General features: G+C 39.4%; 1 protein-coding gene and 1 long non-coding RNA gene across 4 annotated transcripts in view; one reads left to right on the top strand and one right to left on the bottom strand.

Annotated features, from left to right (window-relative positions):
* The window catches only part of LOC134296612 (uncharacterized), a 61,387-nt gene extending 36,399 nt beyond the window's left edge, over positions 1-24,988 (top strand). Inside the window, exons 2-4 of the long non-coding RNA XR_010003407.1 lie at positions 15,132-15,229; positions 17,111-17,301; positions 23,559-24,988. This is a non-coding gene — a long non-coding RNA (uncharacterized LOC134296612). The remainder of the gene's footprint in view (positions 1-15,131; positions 15,230-17,110; positions 17,302-23,558) is intronic.
* The window catches only part of trpm3 (transient receptor potential cation channel subfamily M member 3), a 450,655-nt gene that overhangs the window by 15,778 nt on the left and 409,764 nt on the right, over positions 1-25,113 (bottom strand). For all 3 annotated transcript variants that reach the window (XM_062971987.1, XM_062971988.1, XM_062971989.1), the window contains 4 exons: positions 21,838-22,089; positions 19,648-19,822; positions 4,164-4,314; positions 1,167-1,366 (listed from right to left, as the gene is read on the bottom strand). In XM_062971987.1, the coding sequence (XP_062828057.1) occupies positions 1,167-1,366; positions 4,164-4,314; positions 19,648-19,822; positions 21,838-22,089 (778 nt within the window). The remainder of the gene's footprint in view (positions 1-1,166; positions 1,367-4,163; positions 4,315-19,647; positions 19,823-21,837; positions 22,090-25,113) is intronic.

Below are 25,113 nucleotides of genomic sequence, written 5' to 3' on the forward strand. Positions count from 1 at the left end.
ATCATTTCATAGCTATTTTGATGTTCCTTTTAATTGTTTTATACACTGCTCATTGGAGAGGACTCAGTGTTAGAGCATGTGCCTTGAATGCAGAAGATCCTTCCCATCAACTCTCTTTCACATTATCCAGTTGTAGCACTCTAACGATTATTTAACTCCCAAGATGGCATCCTATGGACTACTGGAATGTGTAGTTTCTTGAGGTTTTAAGAATTCTCTTCCATAGAGTCGTACTACCTTGGGTGTGTATGTAACTTCAAGTTACCTGCCTATTTATGATGACCCCATGAATTTTATAGGGTTTTTAAGGCAAGAAATACCCAGATATGGTGTTTCACAATTTCTTTCCAGTATTCATTAATGATCTCTGATTGAAATGCTAGCCAGGGTAGACCCTATTTTGCTTCTAAAATCAGATAGGATCTGGTACCTTTAGGGAAGTGGCTCTCAACCTGGGGTCCCCAAATGTTTTTGGCCTTCAACTCCCAGAAACCCTAACAGGTGGTAAACTGGCTGGGATTTCTGGTAGTTGTAGGCCAAAAACATCTGGGGACCCCAGGCTGAGAACCACTGCTTTAGAGCATGTAGGCCCTACCTTATGAATTCACAAATCTCATAAGATACAGCCATGGCAGTTAAAGAGATCAAATGCTATAGTTGTATAGTGTGAATGTGAGCATAGAAGGGTTAGGTGATAGGTAAATATTTACTTGTGAGATCCTAGAGGTAGCTGCAGTCAATCAAAGTAGTAGATACCGATCCAAAGTGAGAATTAATCTAACTTGCCATGAAGCAGCTTCCTTGGGATCTTGATAAATGTATAAATCAGAGGTAGTAATATTGATTATGATGAAGAGTACTAGTCTCCAAAAAGGCTTATGGCATTTTTTTCCCTAAGTCTCAAAGGTGTTACAGGATCCCTTTATATCTTGGTTAAATATATATTCTGGTTGGTTTTTTTTTGCACAGCTCAGCCAAGCTTTCTAAGGTTCATTTTGTATGTTACACCAATGAAAGGGTTTTCTTCATTATGCCAAACTGCACAGATATTTCCCAACATAGTTAAGCCATATAGGTGCACAGTGATAATCAATAGAGTTTTTATCTGCCCCACATCACAACTGTTTACACCCGTATCTGTGAAAGATCAGCTGCACGAAACTTACTCAACCCATAGTCTGTCTCATCTGGGTCACTGTCGTGTTTCCGCCATCTGCAGCATATGTGTTGAAATATCATAGTCATGTGACTGAAGATGATGAGTGGAGGTGGCAAGACTGGCCTTTCATGGAAAGTCATGATGAGCTGATACCGCTGAAACTTCCAGACTTGGTTAGATATAGATTTAACTTCAAAGAAGGTGTTGCTGAAACAGAAAAAGAGGAAGAAATTGGCATCTGATAAGCATAAGTACCTTTTGGATATCATATGCAATACTAAAACCATTGCTCCCATTACACAGCAGCAAGCCTGAGTGTCTATGTAGTATGGAATAGCAACCAGTCTGCCTCTCTGACATTTATTCAAACACTTCTTTGGATCATTTGTGAGTTACATTTTTGGTTGAAAACTTAAACATTAAGGGATGCATCTAAAATGTGATACAATGTGTCTTTGGTATGTGCTGCAGCTTGGTTTGAGGAAACCCCATGAGGATATCAAAATCCATGGATGCTCAAGTCCCATTATATACAGTGGCTGTGTATTAGTATCAGAATAAATGAATCAGAAGAACCAGAAGAATTCATATTTTATTTCAAATGTAACTGATTTGTCCTCAAATATATTACGGTAATTTATCAATTCACATTATCTTATTAATATGGGAGTTAGAATAGGACCACTCCTTGCCATGTCACTAAGGGCTCTTTCACACTACTCAGTTATAGAAACATGATTCCACTTTAACTTCGCAGCAATTTAATGGAATCTGGAATTTGTCATTTAGTCATACATCCCTCTAGCTAAGAACTAAGATTACCTAAACTACAGGTTCCAGAATCCCATAGCATGGAACTGTGGTGATCAAAGTGGGATCACAAGATCATAGTGTTACATCTCTGTAGTGTGAAAGGGCGCTAAAGTAGCATGTAAGAAGAACAGAGTGCTTGGAAAAAGCATGTTAGAGCTGGCCTTTGGAAAAGCTCGAGCCTTAGATCTATCGTGCCACAAATAGCAGTTTTACTTAAAACATGCTACGATTTTGGTATACCAACAAAATGTGGATATTCCTGCTGCAAAGTAACATCATGATTATCAACATCATTTTTGGTGTTATGTTAATGTACTGCATAACAAATGACAGTGTTATCAGTAATCACATTACATTTAATTATTACAGCATTACCTTGTTTTGTTGCTTATTACTTAGTAATGTATTGTGTCACACATTTGTAACTTGCTGCTAACATGTTTTAGAAATTATTTTTTAAATGATCATGATTTAAATATGGTGATAATTCATCAGTTTCCTGGATCAAACCTATCTCTTCCTACAGTAAGAAAGTTTGGACAGATCTCTTCTTTCACAAGAGTACTTTCTGAATTATTCACAAACAAACAAACAAAGCCAATCAGCCCTCCACAGTTGCTTGTGTTAGCGACTCACAACCCATTTGAGAGTGGAAAAACTAAATTAATTTTTTTTACGTGCAGCCAGGCCCATAGCCAGGATTTTGATTCAGGAGGGGCTGGGATTTTGGTTCGGGAGGGGGGGGGGCTGGGTTTGGGTGAGAGAGGATCTACCCTAGCAAACCTTTTGTATTGTTATCCCAATACCCCCATGCATATGGGATATATTGAGCATGGTGATCAGATCATGATATGAATAAACATAAGAATTTAAATAATAAATGTAAGGCCTTCTCGCGGACCACCCTGAGAATTTCAGGGGTGTGTGTGTGAAGCCACTCAAGCCCCCCCCCCCCCCCCCGCGCGCTACATGCCTGCGTGCAGCAACATTCTCCAGGAATCTTTAGGGCCTCCAGTACAATGGGTTGAAAGACATAGAGACTATAATTTATGAATAATCAAATTTGCAAATATGGAGAGCTGGCTGCAATCCCATTTTTTTCAGTTCACATGTTTCTATCCTGGATGAGCCCACAATAAATCTGAGTTGTTGTAAATCATGCAAACGGGCCACTAATCCAAAGGGACCTAATAGTAGATATTAAAAGATATCACTTATTTTCTCTTTGAAACCTCCCAGTGTTCCTTGATATTTTGTAAGTTAAAATAGTAACTGAGCAAAAATACATGGGCTCAGGTTGCTAGACTTATCAAAATGGGTTGACACAAGGAAAAACAATAATTATTGTGCTGTTATTTATATTATGATACTTAATTTCTATCCTATTCTATGCCAAGAACAATCCACACACAAAGGACCTCATCGCATGATACAGGGCTATTTCCGTGGGGGCTCTGTCCTGGAAGCATCTTAGGATGGAGCCCAGAGAACACAGGAGGCTTTTCATGTTCTCATTGCTTAGAACAGGGTTAGTGCATGGGGAAGCTGCGTGGTGATGCTTTCCCCCACGCAATGAGGAAAACAGCAATGCGGATGATGTGGGGTGATGGTTGCTCCTGCTGCCCCATGGATTCGTTATGCTACCTGGTGAATTCCCCCACTGTCACCTTCATTTTGGACTTCAGTGTGATGAGTGGCCGGGCTGTGGCGCAGGCTGTTGAGCAGCTGCAATAAATCACTCTGACCATGAGGTCATGAGTTCGAGGCCAGCCCGTGGCGGGGTGAGCACCCGTCAATTAAAAATAGCCCCTGCTCGTTGCTGACCTAGCAACACGAAAGATAGTTGTATCTATCAAGTAGGAAATAAGGTACCACTTATAAAAGTGGGGAGGCAAGTTTAACTAATTTACAACCTGGAATGAGGAAGTGCCGTCAGAGTGGATGATGAAGCAGCTGCTCCCCCTTGTGGCCAGAATCGAACATACCCTCAGAAGAAGGTTAAATTGCCTCTTGTCACCCTTCGGGGTGAGAAGGGCGGAATATAAATACTGTAAATAAATAAATAAATAAATAAATGAGGTCCAAAGAGGCCCTATTCTGGGAACTGCTCCCAAACCTCACCATCTTAATCTTCACAATAGTTACTGGATTTTTATACTAACAGATATACATATGAAGTTATAAAACTCACTTAAACACAGCAATCAGCAAGTTCACCAGAAGGATGTTTGCAACCAACAGGTAGCAAGCCATTATGGCCGGAACAATCCATGCTCCAGGTTTGCAGGGCGGCAGCTGGATTATTTTACCATCCTCTCTGGTTTCATTTTGACCACAAGGAGCTAGGGAGAAACAAGAAATAAGAAGGAAATAATTATTCCTAATTTGTAAAACCTTTAATCGAGATGATTAAATATTTAAGAATATAATCTATCTCAAAAGTTTAATAACCCTTAAGGGAAGATTCACCCATTACACCACCATGCAGAAAAGATTTGATCACTAAGATAAAGCACTTTGAAATTATTTGACACAATTCCTATTCCTTTGGATACTGAATCATATTTCTTCATGTAGTTATTTAAACCAGTTTGCTGAGTAATATACAGATGTCTTCAGAAAAAATGGCCTGAAGGCCTCATCAAAAAGGTCAGGGGAAGTGTCCAGCTGGTATTGAGGCAAAAAGAGAGGGGCAGTGGGGTGAATTTGTCACCCTTTGTGCAGCTCCCTCTCAGCGACACTTTCCCCATCACATGGAGAGAGTGTTGCCCTCCCAAATGAGGCCCCATTCTGGCTCCATTGGAGACAGCACAACATGGGGAGTCACCCTGGTTGGGGGGCGGGTTCTCTGCCAGAAGTCACATGATGTTGTGAAATGGATGGCATAAGGCTCCATTCATTAGATTAGGTGAATGAATCCTAGGACGCTAAATTCTCCCCGTCTGATGTGGTCATCAGTGTGCATTTCTGTAGATTGTTTCTATATATTTACTGCAAATTCTCAAGGTGCATTCTACTAAACATAACATGAATTGATTAAAACACTTGTGTAAAATTTATTATCTGTGTTAAAGGTTGGCTTTTTGATAACAAGTAGTTAGTGCAGGAGTTCCCATCAAACAAGTACAGTATAAAACCAGAAAGTATTTATCATTTCAGTATGCAATAGTAAGATTTATAGAAGCATTGCATGTATTTATTGCCACACTATTTCCATACTGTTAAAGAGTTTTGACAATGAAAAAATGAGAGACCAAGGAAGATACAATCAGATATTTAGATAGAGTTAGTTTCATGTAGATATTTGACTTTATTTTGCATTGCTGTATTTGTTTGGAAGGGAGAATAGATGAACACGGCAAGGCTACAGGGTTCTCCAACTCACTGGTTTATTTTAATGAAGTACATATTCCTTTCAGCTGAGATCTTATATAATGAACCCCACCATCAACATAGAGTGCAAGCAGATCGAACGAATAAGGAAACCAATATTTAAGATACTTGTAAGACACAGAATCTATTTGATAAAACCTAGCTGTTGGAGCAGGCATGCTACATGAAAGTACAACTTCCTCCTGAATAGGTGATAATAATATCAACTCTATCCTCCAGTTTGGAGGAATCTCCTTGGTATAGATATAAAATCACAGATGAGAAGTAGAACAGTCCTCTTCAGACGACAGATAACAAGAAAGTAAAGAGATAGGTGCCACACCAAGGAATGATCGGAAAGATATAGGATATGCAAGGAAAGGCAGGCACATTTATCTGCATTACAATGTTAATTTATTAAATCTACTTTAGAAAAAGGGTTAATAGAGTGTTATTTTCCCTGTTCCCTCTTTACTGTGTGCCATGTTATTTAGATTGTAAATTTGTTTTTTTATTGATCAAATGTAAGCCATTTTGGGAACTTTTCAGCTGAGGGCTAGGGTAGAAAGTCATTGAATGACTAAGTAAGTAAAACAAGTCTGAAGCAAGAACAAACTTTGCATATCCTTCACATTTGGCTAGTGAATCCTTTCCCCACACTATTTTTTCCATCAGATTTGGATGGCCGCTTACTTGGAGTTTAAAATTAGGATTGAAAAAATGTACTTGAAATATGTAGACTTGAAAATATGTGGGTTATCATCACTGAATAGAATCATGATTGCTCTTTAGGTATCATTATGATATAATCCAACAATGTACTGGAAGATCATGTAATTAAAACAAATAAGCTCCCAGTGGGGGAAATCTTTATTATGCTCAGATTCACTTCTGCACTGGAGGCATATCAAAATCTAATAGAGGGGAATGTTTTACTCCATATGTTTGTCTATTTGTCTTTGCCATAGCTCCCAGAAAATAAAGCGTGGCCTATTCCTATTTCCAATTATAGTACAGATACTGAATTAGCGGGAACTTGATTAACAAGCTCTTCACACGTCTGGCGGGAGGAGGTGGTGGTGCTCTCTTTTGCTGCGAGGTGTGGGGAATCCAGCGCCCCACACTTCGCTTTGCCCACTGGCAGGGCAATCACATGGGGGAAAGCGTGGAGTGCGCGTGGAGCACATGTTTTCCCCATAGATTGAGCAACATGGGAATCCCCATGTTGCCTGGGCAGCGATGGCATGCCAGTTCCCCACCTCTGCACCCATGGAGCCATCACAATGCCATGTGAATGAAACCGGCCAGCTCTGTGGGTGACTGGGGCTAGATTGGTGTTTGCCGCTGAATTTAGCCCCTTATGATGAGATTGTAAGTCAGATCTAAGGATCTCATAACAATGATGAGGTCTGACGTTGTGATTCACCTGTCTTCATGGCAAATCTGGGTGGCATTAGGGTGGCATCAGGGCAAACACCCCAGCCACCAGCTGATGCTTTCCCATCTTACGTGGGAAAGCGTCGCCACTCTGCCAAAGACCTGCTAATGGAACATGAGGTGGTTTCTGTGTTAGTTGCGGCAGCGTCCCACTAGTTCGTCCACAGAGCCCCACTGGAAATCGTCCTGGGTAATATGATGGGCAGTGTGGAACTCCATGAGTGAATTGGAGCAGATGCATCCTAGAATACTTCTTCCGCCAATACAGGGCTTGATTGCGGCTAATGGCTGAAACAAAGACATTAGAACTAAATGGCAGTTTGTCTTTTACAGGCAAACCCATGGTAAAGCAATTAATTCAAGCAATATCACACTAACATCACTATCACATCAGGGCTTTAAAGCAGGCAGCTCCACATTTCTGTCACCTGCAGAATTATGGGAAATGTAGTTTAGGGAAGGGCTTTTGAATTCTCAGCCTCAGGGTTCCTCGCCTTCCCAAAGTACATTTCCTAGGATTCTGCAGGCAGCAGCAATGTGGGGCTACCCACTTTAAAGCCCTGATGTGATAACTTTGTTAGTGTGAGTGAAAGCATAAGTATAGATCATGCCATCTGAAAGCAGTAAATTAATTCTCATTTGCAGGGATGGTCTTACCATTAGGCAAAGTGAGGTATCCACTTCAGGCAGTAGCACAATTTGAGGCAGCTTCCCCAGTGAATAGCAGGGTTGGCAAAATTCTTTGCTATGTAGACTCATGTATGTGTTGAGGGCTTATCTTGGGACCAAAATTATGGATTTTAATATGGCCCATAGATAAGTCGGGGATCATACTGTGGAGATGTGAAGCGCCAGTGTTGCCCTAGTGGGCTAGCGGCTCCTGGTTGCCATCATCATTTCCCCACCCAGGCATTCAAAAAAGCCAGAAGTAGCACCATGTTGGAGAGGTTAGAGGGGGTCAGTGCTCTTGTCTTTTAACATCATACTCAAGGAAGGGAATGGTTCCTTTTTTAAAAAGAGCTAAGGTACAGTACTCTCAGTGACCCATGTATAAGTTGGCTCAGGTTTTTTTTGGGTTGATTTATTTTGGCCAAACATTAGGAAGTCTGGGGGCTGAAGTCCAAAACACCTAGAGGACCAAACATTGGGAACCACTATTCAGGGTGGGTATGGATGTGCATGTGAAGTGTTTTTTGCATATGGTGCCAAAATAACTTGGCTAGCACATGTTACCGTACATCTTGATTTGATAGCTGCAGAAGCAGAGAAGGGGAGGTGAAACTCCTTTAACTGCTCTGTCTCAGGCGGCAGAGAGCTTGTCATCCAGCCTGCCCTTACATATCAGGTAGAAGAGCCTGTGATCTATGTGTGTGGAAGAAAATGTACTTGATAACTTTAACATGTCCCACAAGAAAATAAAGAAAATTCTCTATAGAGACTCAATTCTTCAAATGACATTTTATTGCACATTAGTTGAATTAGTTTCCATTTTCAGATTGCTTTAGTGTTTCAAACTGTAGTTTCATTTTGGGAATCCAAGACTCTGGTCTTATGATCAGCCTAATAAACCATGAGAAGGTGTTTAGCCAGCCTTCAAATTAACAATTTTTGTGGAGGTATAAAATTTCACAAGATACATTGCTATTACATTTTTTTCTTGAATATACTATGTGGAAAAATCCCAATTTTGTTGTAGGTTAGTGTTTCTTAGACATAGGAGTAAATACTTCTGAATCACAGACAATACAATGTTTATTTTGTTTAATATGAAAGTAATAAGATTAAAAGGAAATGCTGACTGTCTATACTGTGACAGAGTAAGAACATTTCTGAAATGTATTTATTATTATTATTTATACCCTATTTATACCCCGCCTTTCTCTATCCCAAAGGGAACTCAGAGTGATTTACATATAGCAACTATTCAATGCTCCAAACACAAACAAAACATAAGCTTAAAATAAATTGAATTAAAATCAATACATATCAAACATTCAAAAACATTACATTCAACACTAAAATCACATCATTAAGAAATCGTAGTCCAAGACCATTCTGGGGCTACCCCAGAAGAGTGTTTGGAAACTTCAACTAGTTCAAAGGGCAGCTGCTAGACTGCTCACGGGAGCGGGATATAGAGAATTACCCTGCTCCTGAAGCAGCTACACTGGCTTCTGGTTTGTTTCTGGGCGCAATTCAAGGTGCTGGCTTTGGCCTACAAAGCCCTATAGGGTTCAGGCCCAGCCTACTTGAGGGACCGTATCTCTTTTTACCAACCCACTCGAGCCCTGAGATCCTCAGGAGAGGCTCTTTTCTCGGTCCCACCACCATTGCAGGTGCGTTTGGTGAGAACGAGAGAGAGGGCCTTTTTGGTGGTGGCCCCACGGCTCTGGAACCCCCTCCCTAATGAGGTATGATCAGCCCCCTCCTTACTGGCCTTTCATTTGCAAATTAAAACCTTTCTGTGGAGCCAAGCCTTCCCAGATGAATGATAATAGAAATAATTTGATAATACAGTAAAACCCTGCTCGTTCAAGCCCCGCTCGTCCGAGCCTCTGTGCAATCCGAGCGGGTGAATGGGGAGGGCCGCAAAGGCGTGTTGCTAGGTAGCTTGCTATTTACCTAGCAACACGTACGGCCGGCTCGTTCGCCACACTGGGCGCCGATACTGCCAGCCCCCAGTGTGACGAAGGAGCTGAGGCACGGGCGGGCGGGTGGGTGAACAGGGAGGTCTTTTGCGGCCCTCCCCCTTCACCCGCTCAATGGCTGGCCCAAACACCCGCTGAACGGAGAGGTTTCCTCTTGGACCCAGGGAAGGGGGAAGCGTGCCGCTTCCCTGGCTCCAAGCGGCCGCCAAAGGGAGAGCAAGCTTCTTCGTTCGGCAGGTGCTTGGAAGGAAGCGCCTGCTGAACGAAGAGGCTTCCTCCCTTTGGTGGCCACTTGGAGCCAGGGAAACGGGTTTCGCTTCCCTGGCTCCAAGCGGCTGCCAAAGGGAGAGCAGGGAACCTGGTAATCCGAGTGATCCGGGTTGACCGAGCTGAGGTCCGCCCGTTTAACTTGGACTACCGAGGTTCTACTGTACCTGACAAATAACTTCAGTGGCTGGAGCTTATGGATATCTGTAAATGGTGCTTGCTGCAAGTTTTAAAAATTGTTTTATTTGATATGTTAATTGGGTTTTTATATTAGGATATGATGTTTTAATCTGATTATGTATTGCGATTGGATGTATTTGTATGAATTTTATATGTCATATGCCGCTTTGAATCCCACACACGGGAGAAAAGCGGTATAGAAATAAACAAACAAACAAATAAATAATTGCACATATTCCAAATCTATTGCACTGTGCTATTCTCCAAAAGCCTGATCCCAGAGCCAGGTTTTTACTTTCCTTCTGAAGGCTAGAAGGGAGGAGGCTGATCTAATGTCGCTAGGGAGAGAATTCCACAGCCAAGGGACCAGCACCGAGAAGGCCCTGTCTCTTGTCTTAGCCATTTGCGCTTGCAAAGCAGGAAGACCGAGAGCATGGCCTCCCCAGATGATCTTAATCTTCAAGATGGTTTATAGGGGGAGATATATTTGGACAGGTAAGCTGGGCCAGAACCTGGCTTTCCTCCAGGGACCTCACAAGGCATTCCTGTAACTTATGGTCACCCACTGGGCTTTAGGGTTGAAGTTCTGTATTTGAACATTAATTACTTGGTCATAGCTAAACACGCTAATTGTTTGAACACTATGATGCTCAAAGGAGCCCATCTCCTGAGGTTTTGAACAACTCAACTGCCTATCTCGGTTGTATCTTTGCACTGGAAATGATTCTGAGTATTATCACAATTCAAGTGTTGGTTGACAGACCCCCCCCCCCCCCCAACCACCAGTTGAATGATGAATCCACTCTGGGTTTAAGAGAACTTTAAAAAAACCACACTAACTTTATTTCGAGAGAATTCCTTTAAACCATCAGGCTGTTATCATAAAGCAAAGACAGACCTTTAGAACTGGGCTCTTCTTTGTAAAGGATGGAAAAAATATTCACAACTTGCACTGTCCCCTTTGAAAAAAAATGATCAAAATAGCTTTATCATTCTTTAAAAAGAGTATGGAAAACCACTTTTTTGATTTCTGTTTCAGTTTGATTTTTGCCTCCCTTCTCAGGTTCTTAAAAGAAAACATTGATTTTTGTCCCAGGACATTACTTTGGCACGAACATACAAAACCAACAATGTATTTCCAGACAAACATGGTTTATCATGGGAAAATCTTGTAATTTTGATATGGGTGTAAATGAGCCAAAATGTTCATCTCTGCTGGATGACAACGGAGGCCTTCAAATATGGTAGGTCTCTGATCTGGAAGGAGATTCTTTGGGATCACAGCAATCTTCATTAAAAACAATTCCTCGTGGAAATTGGCCCTTTCATGTTATTTAGTTTGCTCCAGCAAAACAGAGCTTGGCATTTGCTGAAACAGACCATTGGAATTTTGCACATGAAACACACAAAACAAAAACATTGTGTTTTGACTCAGCCCAAACTTTGGTGTTTCCTCCGTTAAAACTATAAAAATCAGAATAGCAATAGCAATTAATCAAAAACACATTTTTGGATATGGAACAGGATCAAGAATAAGGAAAACTCTGGCTACTTTCACCCATCCACTTTCTCACTTTTTAAAGATTTAATATTCCACTTGAAAGGATTGCTAGCCAAGGAAGATTTATACAGCATTCTTTTGAATAGATAGCCTCTCACAGAAGATATAAAATGGAAATATTTCAGGTTCTTTGATGAACACAGTGTACTAGCAAGGAAATGATTTCTCAATCCTTCTATCCAAAACTGCCTTTGGCAACTCCCATCCCACCCCTAATTTTGTACAGATTTCAACAGCTATCCTGTCCTTTCTCTCATGATTTCTACAGTGTTTCAACTGCTGATGCATACATGTAATGTTATGTATTATGCTGCTTGCCAATGTACTTATTTAAACTTTGTACATTTAAAAGTTATGGGGCACTCGTGTTTTGTTAAAAATTATAGAAGAATTTATAATTTGTCAATGCTTTAAAACTTACAATTATTTTTAATGAGTTGTTTATTGAGTAGTTAAAAATTATATATCCCATCTACATTTTCAAATTGTGTGGATTGCGTAGAGTATGACCTGTTGTTTAGCCAGCTGATTGGAACTAGAAAATCAAAGGATATGCCAGCCTAGTGCTGGCAATGATGTTGGTCTAATAACTATGGTTTCTTAGACAAATAATTAATGTTTATTCCACATAAAGAGTCATTCTTTTCCCCATCAACAAATTAATACACAACTTTATTACTCCTTTACACCTACAGCATCATCAGAAAGGCTTGGTGAAGGGCCTCGCCTTGCCTGGCTTCCATGAGAAAAGAGGGGGCAGCGAAGTGAATCTGTCATCCTGCATATAGCTCCATCTTGGCGACACTCTCCCTATCACATTTGGAAAGCATCACTCCCACAAAGAAGCCCTGTGCCGGCTCCATTGGAGGCAGCACAACATGGGAAGCCTTCTGTGTTGTGGAGAAAGTGCCCAGCAGGTCCTCTGCCAGAAGTCACACAGCGCCATGTGATGTCTGACGTGGGGCTCTGTCTTGAAGACAGGGTAGGAGAATGATGAGGTCCCTAATCATAAGAAAGCTATTTCTGTTATAAATTAGGATCTGGTGGATGTAACGAACTGGATAAAGGCAAGCAAACGGAAGTTTAAGCCAGACAGAGGTGGCTTAGGAAAGAGCCTTCTTGGTGGGTCTTCCCAGACTTTGGAAATTCCTCCCCAGAGAGGCTAGAATGGCTCCATCCCTGCTATCCTACCATCATGTTTAATGTTTATAACTTTATAAATTGTTCTTTGGATAACCTTTTAACTGAAGACTTCATCAGACAGGCAGGAGGGAAGAGGGGGAAAGCGAGGAAAAGCATTGGGAAGAGTTGGGAAACCTTCTTACCCTGTTCTCTTCTGGTAAGGTCTGTCTTCGGGGATGGCCAGCCATCTCATGACCTTTCCCCATCTTCTTTTTGCCCCCCCCCCCCCCCCCCCCCGCCACTTCTTGGAATCGGGAGTCAGGTAACAACAAACTCCTGAGAATGGAGTCTTCTCTCCCTTGTAGCATGCTGGCAAGATGATGTCCCATGGGCGGCCATCGGAAGGGGCTGTGCGTTATGGGATGGCCTCCATGGGACTCCATTTTGCTAGTGTGCAAAAACAGAAAGAAAATGGGGGGAACATCCAAGTGATGAGATTTTTACACATGTATTGAATATTTTGTGTCGTTTGTGTTTTGTATGGATTAGCTGCCTCAAATCTCATTATTGAGAGAAAGGCAGAATCTAAATGAATAAAATAACAACTACTACAAATTCTGGGATGTGTAAAATGGTAGGGTTTTTTTTTTTGCTGTATAACAGTTTTATGGGATAAACTTCAGTGAGAATGAGGCAGTTTTCCAGATGTTGGTAAGGAGCTGGTGTGGTATAGTGTTTTGAGTATTGGATTGTGATTCTGGAGCCTGGGGCTTGAATATCTACTTGGCCATGGAAACACATTGGGTGACCTTGGGTAAGTCACACTCTCTCATCCTCAGAGAAGCCAAAGGTGAACCCCTCTTGCCAAGAAAACCCTATGATAGTTTTACCATAGGGTCGCCATAAATAAAAAATGTCTTGAAGACACAAAACACACCTGATGTTAACTATAATCTTCAGCATTTTTCACTATTGTGTGTTATGGCTATAGCTGTTAGAACTGTCATCCAATAGCAGTTGTAGGACCACAAGATTCTCAGCCCTGGGCTAAATCCAATTGCTAGACTCAATTTGAGTAGAACCCCTGAATCATTGGGGGTTACCTAAGTGTTGAATTACCATGTAGCAATTGGGTTGCTGTGAGCATGTAGCTATTGATTCAACAGGACTACTCTGCTTATGACTAATAGAATTTAGCCCTGACTCTGATTACAAACCAGATTATCAGGTTTTTAAGTGGAATAAATAACAATTTGTTAGTTGGAACATAATGGGAATTGGCAATTTTAAAACTCTAAACATATGTATTATATAGAATAAGGAAAAAAGAAAATATGGGAAAGATCGAATGTGAAGATTTAGTGTCTGCATTTCATAGTGAATGTGGTTTACTGGAACAAAATAACAACACAGAAAACTAGGTCACAGAAAAGAAGCTATGTACTAAAGATCATGTTAAGGGCCTGTCTTAAACCAGTGGAATTACTGACTTTCCTTTGAAGAGCAGATTGGCATGCCAATCACCAGCTGCTTTGACCATGTGGCACGAAGGGTTACACTCTGAGAAAAATACGTCTAATATCCTTTTGCCCCCATACAACTGACTTATGTTCCTAGCAACTGTTTATAGGTAAAACCAACAGATTGTCTAGTAAGGGATGTTTGGACACTATTTTTGTATCTTGTAGAAAAGCCTCTAGAATCTTATTATATAGTCTGCTATTATGAAGAAAGAATGATAGCTTAAAAACTGACTTCTGTATCATCCCTCCTTCTACAGTCACTACAGCATGTTGTCCTACAATCTATAGGCACAGTACTGTTGTAATAAGCAAATGTGAAAGAGACATGAGTAAGAACACTGGAAAGCATGGTTTCTGTCTAATTCTTCTCCATCTTTTTGCCTTTGTTTCCATGTGGGGACTAGGGAGAGAGAGTAATAAAATTTCAACTCCACTGACAACAGAAAAGTAAACTCTATTGAGATCCTGGCTGATCCATAAGATCGAGGGATATTCTGGATCTCAAGGCAAGTTCCTCTTCTGTTGCTAATGGAGTTGAAATGTTATTGTCTGTCTCTTATTGCCTTATGTCCCCAGTCCCTGTATGGCCAAGAAGGGGTGGTGGTGGCCACTGCCTGCACTGAGACAAAATGTAGGCCTGTGATTCTAACACTATCATTTTTCTTCTTCTGCATTATTTCAAAATCTTTGTCTGATGAGAGCTTGCATGGTGTATTTTGGTTGGCCAACAAAGTATCGTTCTTGTAGATTTTGATTTTGTTGTATTTTGCTCCATGTTCAACATGGCTGAATATGTTTCATGGGTAAATGAGAAGTGCTAATGAGAGTGAATGGTTGTAGCTTCAGCCATTTTCAATGTTGTCTTCAAACCCTAAAGGTTTCCACAAAGGCAATACAACCCTGTATTGTGGACTAAAGAGGGATAAAAACTTTGTAGTAAATTATCAGCATAAGTGCAACCAACTAGGCTGAGGTGCCAAAGAAGAAACCATAGAAGAACTGTAATGCTGAACGATAAACACACTGAAACCCTGTTTCCTTTCTCATAGGGGTGCTACATTGAATTAAAGCAGATCATAGGGAAATGTGAAATGATCTTTGTTTCTGTGATTCTTGACAACATGAAATACACTTCAGACAGCACAAGGTAGGTAATTCATTGTGTGAATTGAGATTTCATATTATATTTATGGAAAGTGATATGGGTAGAGATGATGTGTGAAAGAGAGACAGCTATTCTGACTGGCAGCACCAATTTAAGATGTCAACCATTGACTTTTCCCAAAGTATCTTCACTACTAGCTATAGACACCAGGAACTGAATCTGGTCATTCTGTATGCAATGCAGATGTCAAACTATAAACTATAGTTTCTTCCAAAGCAAGGGCCAGAAGAATAGAATAATAAAACATCACTTATTTCAAATAATTATGAATGTACAGTTTCTATAATAAATTACATTCCTTAAACCAAATCTATAGTACACAGAATATCCATGCATATATAATTTTCTCCAATCAGAAAGAATTCAGGCATATATTTATTGACATCCAATCACAATCAAAAGTACACAATGGACATGCAATAGCTTGGGATTTACCTTTGTTTCAGGTAGGTTAAACTAGACAAGAAATACATGCATTGATTGGAGAGGCTGCCAGTTGATGGAGGTGGACAGTTAACTTGGGCAGCCTATTGTCATGCACAGTAACAAAACAAAACAAAAGTAAAAAAAACTAAAATAAAAAAATTATAAACCCTATTTTAGACTCGCTTATAGTATTTGTCCATTTCTCAAATTCAGTAAAGCATTTTATAACACTTAAGTCTGGATAAATCCTGAGTGACGTGTTTTTTTAAAAAAAAGATCCAGAATTTGTTGCCAGCAAGATGTACAAATAATTGGAACTAAGAACAAAAGGACAACCTGAGCACTAAAACAGTCTGTTGTCTAACTGTTTTAAAATAATTACCATATGGTTCTAGGAAGTACTGACTGACATTTGAGAAAGTACAAATACTCCAGAGTACACTGAACAATAAATTGTGGCTGATTTTGCTTAGGCCAGTGAGGAGATATAGGGTCATACATTTTAGAATTGTGTCAAAATGAACAGTGCCAAAACTTAATATATACAGTATAGTGCTCAGTTTAACAGATCTCTGTGAGTCTTCTTTGGGGTGGGGTTCACCGATGACATAGTTTAATATTTTTGAGACATTTTACTTTTCCATCATTTGAGGATTCATATACAGTTTAATAATTCTATAAGAAAAAGCTAGACTTAAAGTCCCAACATAACAGCAGTATTAGAAGGATTTTCATAAAGAACTTTATCTATTTGATTTCTCCTTTCTCAAGGCAAATCCAGACTTTCCCTTCCAGTATACAAAAGTATACTGTGAACTCTCAGACTCCTGCTCTGCATATAACACAAACATGACAACATGGTTGTTCTGCCAAGCAATTACCCAAAAATCATGGTGATTTAATAAATCCTTCCAAAATTTGCATAACAGAAGAGTTGGCAAACTGTGTGTAAAATGGTGACATTTAAACAGCGTAGGGACTATTTAATCCCTGACAAACTACTATCAAGTTTTCTAGTGGAAGGATGGCACAAGGTTTCTTGCAACTTCATTAGCCATAATAGAATGCACCTGATGATACAATAATTACTTTTGAAGATGAATGCAAAATTCAGTCATTAATAATAATGGTCAGTAACAATGATCAAAGTGGTAACTCCTTCTGGTGTTGGGTAATAGCATCTGACACCATGTAAAAAGACAACAGCAGCCGCATTCAGTTTTCAACCCTTTCTCTTCACTTGTATGGTTCTAAACTTCAATCAGCACACCACAACAAATTAAAAGAGCAATCTCCCCCCAAATTGCCATGGGATGCGTTGCACTATGGCAAATTCTTAGTACAACATCAATAAATGGCCACTTGTAGAGGAACAGACATATATGAAAGGAAGCCCTAACTTTGGTGACTTTCCTCTTTCCCCACTCTTCCTTTCAGTATTATAGCTATGATCTTCCTGTACCCCCAAAAGGATTTTGAAATACAGAAAAAAGAAAGAAAGATGGAACAAAGCAGAAAGCTAAACTCAAGAAGAAAATTCTATGGATGCCAGTTTTTGTATGTTTACTTGCACGTAAACCCTGCAATCGTTGAGAACAGAAAGGAAAGCTAATCTTCAACAAATACAGGTTGAGTATCCTTTATCTTAGTGGTTCTCAACCTGTGAGTCATCAGGTGTTTTGGCTTACAACTCCCAGAAATTCCAGCCAGTTTACCAGCTGTTAGGATTTCTAGGAGGTGAAGGCCAAAACATCTCGGGATCCACAGGTTGGGAACCACTGCTTTATCTTATTGGACCAGAAATGTTTTAGATTTTATGTTTTTTAGATTTTGGAATGCCCGTATTTGCATATATGTACGTAATGAAATATCTTGGAGATGGTATCCTAGTCTAATCATGATAGTTATTTTCATATATACTATCTTGTACGTATATTTTTTTCATAATTTTGTGCATGAAATAAAGTTTGTGTACATGAAACCATCAGAAAACAAAAGTATCACTATCTCAGCCAGCCATGTTGACAATCTTAAATTTTGGAGTATTTTGGATTTCAGAATTTAGCATAAGAGATGCTCAACCTGCATTTTTCCCCAAGGATAGTATGTTTTTGTAAAAAGCATCCATACGGATTTCTAATACATTTCTGTCAATGGGAGAATATTAAGCAGAAGGTTCAAGTGAATGCTAGTGAAAATGAATTCATGATGATCCAGATGTGAACAACTGGGAGAACCAAATTGTCTCTTTTTTTACATTCATCTCTTTAAATTCTGTATGAGGATGGGTTGTGCCATTGATGCAGACATTCTTTACGGGTTCACCTAATGTCACAATGCATCTATGAGCGTGGATGAAACAGTTTCTTTCTAACCACCACTGAAATAACCTCTCTCTTTTAAATGCCACCCATATACATTGAAGCAGAAACCATGAGCTAACAAAAATCCTCCTGCCTGCCCTCTGTATTAAGGATGGCATTCTCGCTCTCATTATCGGTTTTCTACAGCTGCCTGACTTCATAGTAACAATGATCTACTCTGGGTAGCACCAAGAGGATTCATTAAAATAAAACACTGATGTTTGCAGGTGGCCAGGCACATCAATTCTTAGGACAACATATATGGAAACAGGTGTTAGATTTGGAGCACAGTTATACAATTTAACAATTTTACAATATTCCTAGGTGCCCAAAGCACTTAACATATATCAACTAGTGATAATTCTTACAAGATCCCTGTAATATCAATTAGGAACATTATCCACTTTATTGCAGATTGGGTAACTGAGGATGGGAGAAATGGTTGCCTGCTTAGAGCCCTCAGTGCATTCATGGCAGAGGTGAGCTTTGAACCAGTGACTTTTTTTGAGTTACAACTCAGTATTTTGGCCAGTGCCCTGTAGCAGCAACGACCAATCTAAAATGAGATCTACAGTCAGTCTTTCACATTTCCAGGGTTAACTTTTGCAGATTTGATTATTCGGGGATTTAATTCAAATGCTCTCTCTAGCTCCTCCAACACAGCAATATGGTCAATTACTGTTGGAAGTTGGCCATAGAGTCATAGTGGAAGACCTAGAGATTTCTAGAGAAGTATCCTCTCACGTAAAATCGTTGCCTTTAAAAATTACGTTTTTTCACTTTCATAAGCATCCTATGTCATAACCCCAGTAAATGGTGGGGTTGACTGTATTTTTCTTACATTACCACTTAAAATGGATCATGATCTTTGAATTACTTTTATTTCACCAATGTACCAGTAGTAACAACCAGTATGTACCAGTTGCAGTAGACAATCAAGAATTTTATTAATTTCACAACAACTATGGTGCCACTGGCATATCTGGTTCAGTCATTTTGAGAACTGAATGCTTAGTAGCAAACTGGCTTTGATGTGCATGTTCCAAAATCAAACTAATGGATGGGAAAAATGAAGCACTGGAAGGTGACATTTGACAGTCATCCCCTTTTTCCAGGAAATCACAGTTCTGGGGGGAGTGCTTGGGGTCTCAAAAAATTATAAGCACCCTCACAAAAACTATAATTCCCAAGATTTTTTGGGGAGATCATTATGACAGTTAAACCGATAGCAGAAAAAATACCAAATAAATATTTAATGTGTAGGTATACCTTTTATTTTTGATGTGTAATTGAACACAATGTGGATACCTTAGATAATCTGGATAATGGAAATAATAAATGTTCCAGTATTAATGTGATTTATATGTACTGCAAAGAAAAAAATAGCTAGGTAAGGGCATGACTTTTTTCATTAGGACATGCTGTTGATATAAACTGCTGACAGTTTAAGTGGCAAAAATTAACAGATTTTTTCATCGTTATACTTCCCTGTGATGTTTGAGCCTCTATCCTGAGCCATTTATTGAGAGTGTCAAAAATGATCTTGTAAGACATCACCTGATCAAAGTTTGATACCTGACTTTGGAGTATGAGAATCATAAACTTGCTTACGGTCTATCTGGTCTGCAAACACTTCCCCATAGATCATCCAATACGGCATGTAAAAAATATTTTTTGCCAGTTTCCATGAGGGCTCTTCATTGGGGAAGAGTATTGCCTGCCTTGCAACACCAAAGCTCATCAGAACAACCAACATAATTATGACAAAATACATCATGTCTATCATCTGAAAGAAAAGAAAAGAAGAGAGAGACAGAGATAGAGAAAAATATCTACTTTGTCCTGTGAAATCAGTGAAAACGTAAAACATAAGACTCAAACTATCCAAACATGTTCATCTCAACCTGTCACAGCCGCTTTCAACCACAACATGTTTTGGATATTTGCATTAACTACTCCTTGATCATACCAGACTTTAGCTGTGAAAATATTATATGATGTCTTCAGCTTTTAATGTTGATTTGTTTATATCCCATTTGGACTGCTTAAATTACTATTTCTCTTATTTTCATATTTGGAGTAGCATTTTCCTTTCTTTGTCTAATTCCCTTCCATGCTAATCCATACTATCTTCTTTCCATCCCCAAACTCTTCTACAGAATTAGTGCAATAATTCTCAAATCTATCTGAATATTGCATATAATGTTGTATATTGTTTATAGTTAGCAATGTCCTATGATCTATATTCTAATTTTGGGCTCTGGTTTTGTTAACGATCCCCTGTTTTAGGTCTATTATTTTGCCTCACTTGGGCATCCTGGATCTAGACTAAGAATCCTAATGATATATATTCCTTTTGTACATATGAACATTACATATGTTCATGGACAAGAGCATGTATGAAGACATGCATAAAGACATATAGTAACAAATGTGGATGAAAGATTCAAATATGATGGCTTATTCATGGCTATAAAGAGAGTACTGCACATTATGTTTGTCAGCTGCCATCTAAGCCACCCAATAACAGTTGGTTTAATACAAGCATATGCAAGCTATTTTGTCTTGGGGCTGCATTATGGGCCCAGCTGGGAGGGCCGGGGGCCAGGCACCCGCTGGGAGAGGAAGGGGCCAGGAGCGGGCAGGGCAGGGCCTGGATCATCTTCAGATTGTGCTCCCAGCATAAGGATGGGGCTGCTTGCCCTTTCCTTATGCCAGGGAGGAAGGTGGGACATGCGGTGACTGCCCTGATCCTCCCCTACAATTTCCCTCCCCATCCTCCTCTCCATCCCATGCTATCCTCTTGGCATTATGCTGGGAGGAGGGTGAGACAGCCACCACGTACCTTCTTCCAGCCATCCTCCCGGCATAAGGATGGAGCTGCTTGCACTGCCCTTATGCCAGGAGGAGGTTGAGACACACAGTGGCTGAGAGCGCACCAGAGGGTTCTCAGCTGCTATGTGTCTTCCATCCCCATCTTTTTGGCATAAGGATGCCGTGAACCACTGTGTCTTTATGCCAAGAGGACAGGGAAAATGAGAAGGACCTGAGGTAAGCACCCAGGAGGCCGCATCCAGCCCCCAGGCCTTAGCTTGCCCATGCCTGGTCAAATAGTTGAAGACATGTTAACTTTGTACCCCATTCCATCCTACAGATTAAGATTGATGGATCGATTTGATATACTAATTGTTTGATTACTATACATCAGTAACTAGAGCTGATTTTACCAAGTGTTCTCTGTTTTCCTTGGGCTACTCCTCTGTCCTTGACAGCTACTTCCTTCCAGTTCCAGCCTCAAAATAGAATGTAGCTGTTACCATCTCATTCACAATGTCTCAAGGTGTGAATGGAACGTAAAAATATACCACAGTGTCACAATTTTTGCCTATAGTCTTTCATCAGACAATTCAAATGGATTTGTTATTTTTGCCGTTTGCTTTAGTATTGATTATTTTTGACTGCATTGAGAATTTCAGCCTAAATAAATAAATAAATAAATAACAACATCCCCTCCCAAAAAAACAAAACAAAACAAAACAACCCTTGGTACAGAACATTTCTGTGAAGATGCTGGTGGTGAAGCACAAAATTCTGAGATAAGGAAGTGAAGACACATGGTACAGAGGAGGACAGATAAAAGGCATGTGTATTGATGGATAGGTGCAAGGGTTTTGAGTTGCCTGTTTAGTATCAGATCCAGAAGTTGCAAGAAACAAGTATCACTTTCTATTCAACAGAATAGAACATTGTTTCAGTTATAACATGCAAAACAGAAAAGAAAGATGGGAAACTCTTTCTTACCATTTTCCCAATCATCATTACATATGGCCCCAAATATTTGTTCACCCCGAAGATATCAAGCAATCGGATATACCAGTAAATGATGTTGACACAGTATATAACTCGACCGTCACTTCTGAGTGGCAGATCCTGAAGGCGAAGTATCATACCCACAGAAAACAGGAGAATAGCAATGAGATCGGTAACATTCCAGTACTCTTGAAGCCATACTTTCACCTTCTGCAGCAGCTTCCCAGGTTCTGACATTAATATCTAGGGAACATGAAAGAAGGATACACCATAGATGGAGGAAGCATATAAGCCACCAGTGGTGGAAAGAATATACAAGACAGATTTTAAAAACCCAGATAAACTCCTTTCAGTTTAGGCATGATTCAGCAATTTAACATCTGGACAGGGCATCAGAAGTGCCCACACATGCTGATCTCTGCAACACCACAAAGCAAGTCATGTATAGAATTGCAAGAATGAAAAATAGGGCAGCTACTGTACCCTTAATGATTGTTTAGAAGAGGGAATTTTAATAAATGTTGTTTATTATCCGATGGCACGACAAGCAACATCTACTGAAACTCAGTCTTCAATATAACCACCAAGGGTACAGGAGCTATCTCCTGTTTTAACTCTGACATTAGACATATGAGTCTTGGCCCTACATGATTCAACAACTTACCCAATCAGCCTACAGTACATTCTATAGAGTATGACTGAATTGGAAGGGCCAGGTCATGCTGTTCACAATGGCATCAATAACTTTTAAATAGTTGCAGGCTCCTGGGTTATAGAGCATGCAGCTGGCCACTTTAGTCCCCCTTACCATTCAGCCCATGAGATCTCTAAATCAACCATGACAGTGGAATAGGCTGCAGTACAGTAGGAGAGAACAGGTTTTGCAAGCAGAAGTTCCTTGTTTGATTTTTTACATTTCAACATATCCAGATAGGATTAGAAAAGAAACCCCACTGCCAGGTAGTCTGCAATACCATGCTACACAGACTGCCTCAGTGGTCAAACTCAGTGTAAGACAGTTTCTGATAACAGTTTCTTTGTAAGCCTATGACAGCTAATCCATAGTCAAAATAATTATGGATAATATCTGAGATGTTATGTGTCTCTCAGAAATGAAATCTCACGGGACCTTCCTTGCAACCTTGTTCTGTCAAGATATTCCCTATAGACAGTGGGATGTCTGCATGAGGTAGGGGAGTCATAATGTACGTATCATGACCATATTCAAAATGGCAAGGGGGTTCTGTGTAGTTCATATCTTGGATAGTGACATCTGGTAGACCTGTAGAGACAATGGGCTTGGTTATGTCACCACACTGTACCATTTGCATGAACTTTATGGACCTGGATCATCTTCTTATTCCTATTCTGCTGGTTATATTGACATAGTTTTGGTATTTTCCAAAATTCACCCAATTCAGCAAGTGAATGTCTCCTATTACAATATGCAAATATGCTTTAAAAGGTATGAAATTGTGTTTGCACTTCTGTTTTGACTTAATATCAAGTGCAGCTTCCAAAGATTGCATTCTGAAGCTGCAAAATATATTAAGTATCTTTTTGGCTTTCATATTACCCCAGGAAGAAGATCACAACATTAATTCCAAGTTTCAAACAATGTACAATTATGATTTCTATTTTAAAAAATGGTGGGTACCCATTATTTATATCACATTCATTGTAAGTTTTATAACATTGATTCTTTTTTACAGGATCCATATTACCTGTGTTCACCAGGATTCCAGAAATATAAATGCCTACACAATGACTTTTAGAGTTATGTTCTGTGAATATTCTTAGGTAAGTGCTAACAATATAAAATTATTTCCAGGTGGAATACAATAAACTATAAGGAAGGCAATAATACACGGAATAAAATAGTTCTTTGAAAAAGCAGAATCTATATCACACTCAATAATGAGCGCAACTTCATGGAATCCTTTATTGATGCTGAAGAGCCCTCTTGTGGTTGTAGGAAATATATTTCCTTCAGTGTTCATTGCTATCATTACATCATTTTAAATGTATCAATTTTTATTGTTTTTTAGAAGTGCTATATACAGGGAAAGCAAGGAAAACATGCAAAAGGGGATAGTAATATTAGAGTGTCAGGAAAATAGTGGTGGGAAAGGAGGAGAAAGATGGTAGAGAAAAGAAAAAAAAGGAAAAATGGTTGACTTCCCATTTTCCTCTTGAGGAGTTGCATTTCAGAGTACAGTAGAATCTCACTTATCCAACATTCGCTTATCCAACGTTCTGGATTATCCAAGGCATATTTGTAGTCAATGTTTTCAATATATCGTGATATTTTGGTGCTAAATTCGTAAATAAGGTAATTACAACAATACATTACTGTGTATTGAACTACTTTTTCTGTCAAATTTGTTGTATAACATGATGTTTTGGTGCTTAATTTGTAAAATCATAACCTAATTTGATGTTTAATAGGCTTTTCCTTAATCCCTCATTATCCAACATTTTTGCTTATCCAACATTCTGCCGGCCTGATTATGTTGGATAAGTGAGACTCTACTGTATATTCCATTGTCCATTGTATCTTTTGATTAACCTTCTTGTAGTTTTAAAGTTTCTCATACATCAGATATGTCTATTGTACGTCCTTCTTTAAAAATAAAATCTCTAAAGCCTGACCAATCTGTTTTTTCTTTTGTGTCTCGTAGTTTCTGTGACAAACTGTCCATTTGTATTGTATCGAATAATTTTATAATCCATTCATCAGTGGATCTTTGTTTCCAGACTTTGGCGAGGACTAATCTTGCCAAAGTCCCAATTTAAAAAAAAGCATATTATCTTGATTTTTGTTCAGTTTTACGTTTGTTATGCCCAACAGATATATTTCAGGTAATAGCGGAAAATTTATTTGTAGTATTTTTGTGTCTATGTATATTATTCCAATATTTTTAAAAATTTTTTACATTCCCACCATTCATGAAATTAATCATTTTGATTAAGTGTGATTATAGAATGACTTGGAGAGACTAGAGCACTGGACTAGGACACTGGGGACACCAGGTTTGAATCTCTGCTCTGCTATGGAAACCCATTGGGTGACCTTGAGCAAGTCACACTCCCTCAGCCATGGAGGAAGGAAAGCCAAATCTTCTCTGAACAAAATTTGCCAAGAAAAACCTGGTGACAGAATTGCACCACAATTATCATAAGTTGGAAACAACCCAAAGAAACATAACAGTAATATCATGATTTGAGCAGTTACAAGTAAAATTCATTGTGGACTTTCAAAAACAA

Source organism: Anolis carolinensis, chromosome 2 (assembly GCF_035594765.1).
Source record: "Anolis carolinensis isolate JA03-04 chromosome 2, rAnoCar3.1.pri, whole genome shotgun sequence".
Classification (NCBI taxonomy): Eukaryota; Metazoa; Chordata; class Lepidosauria; order Squamata; family Dactyloidae; genus Anolis; species Anolis carolinensis.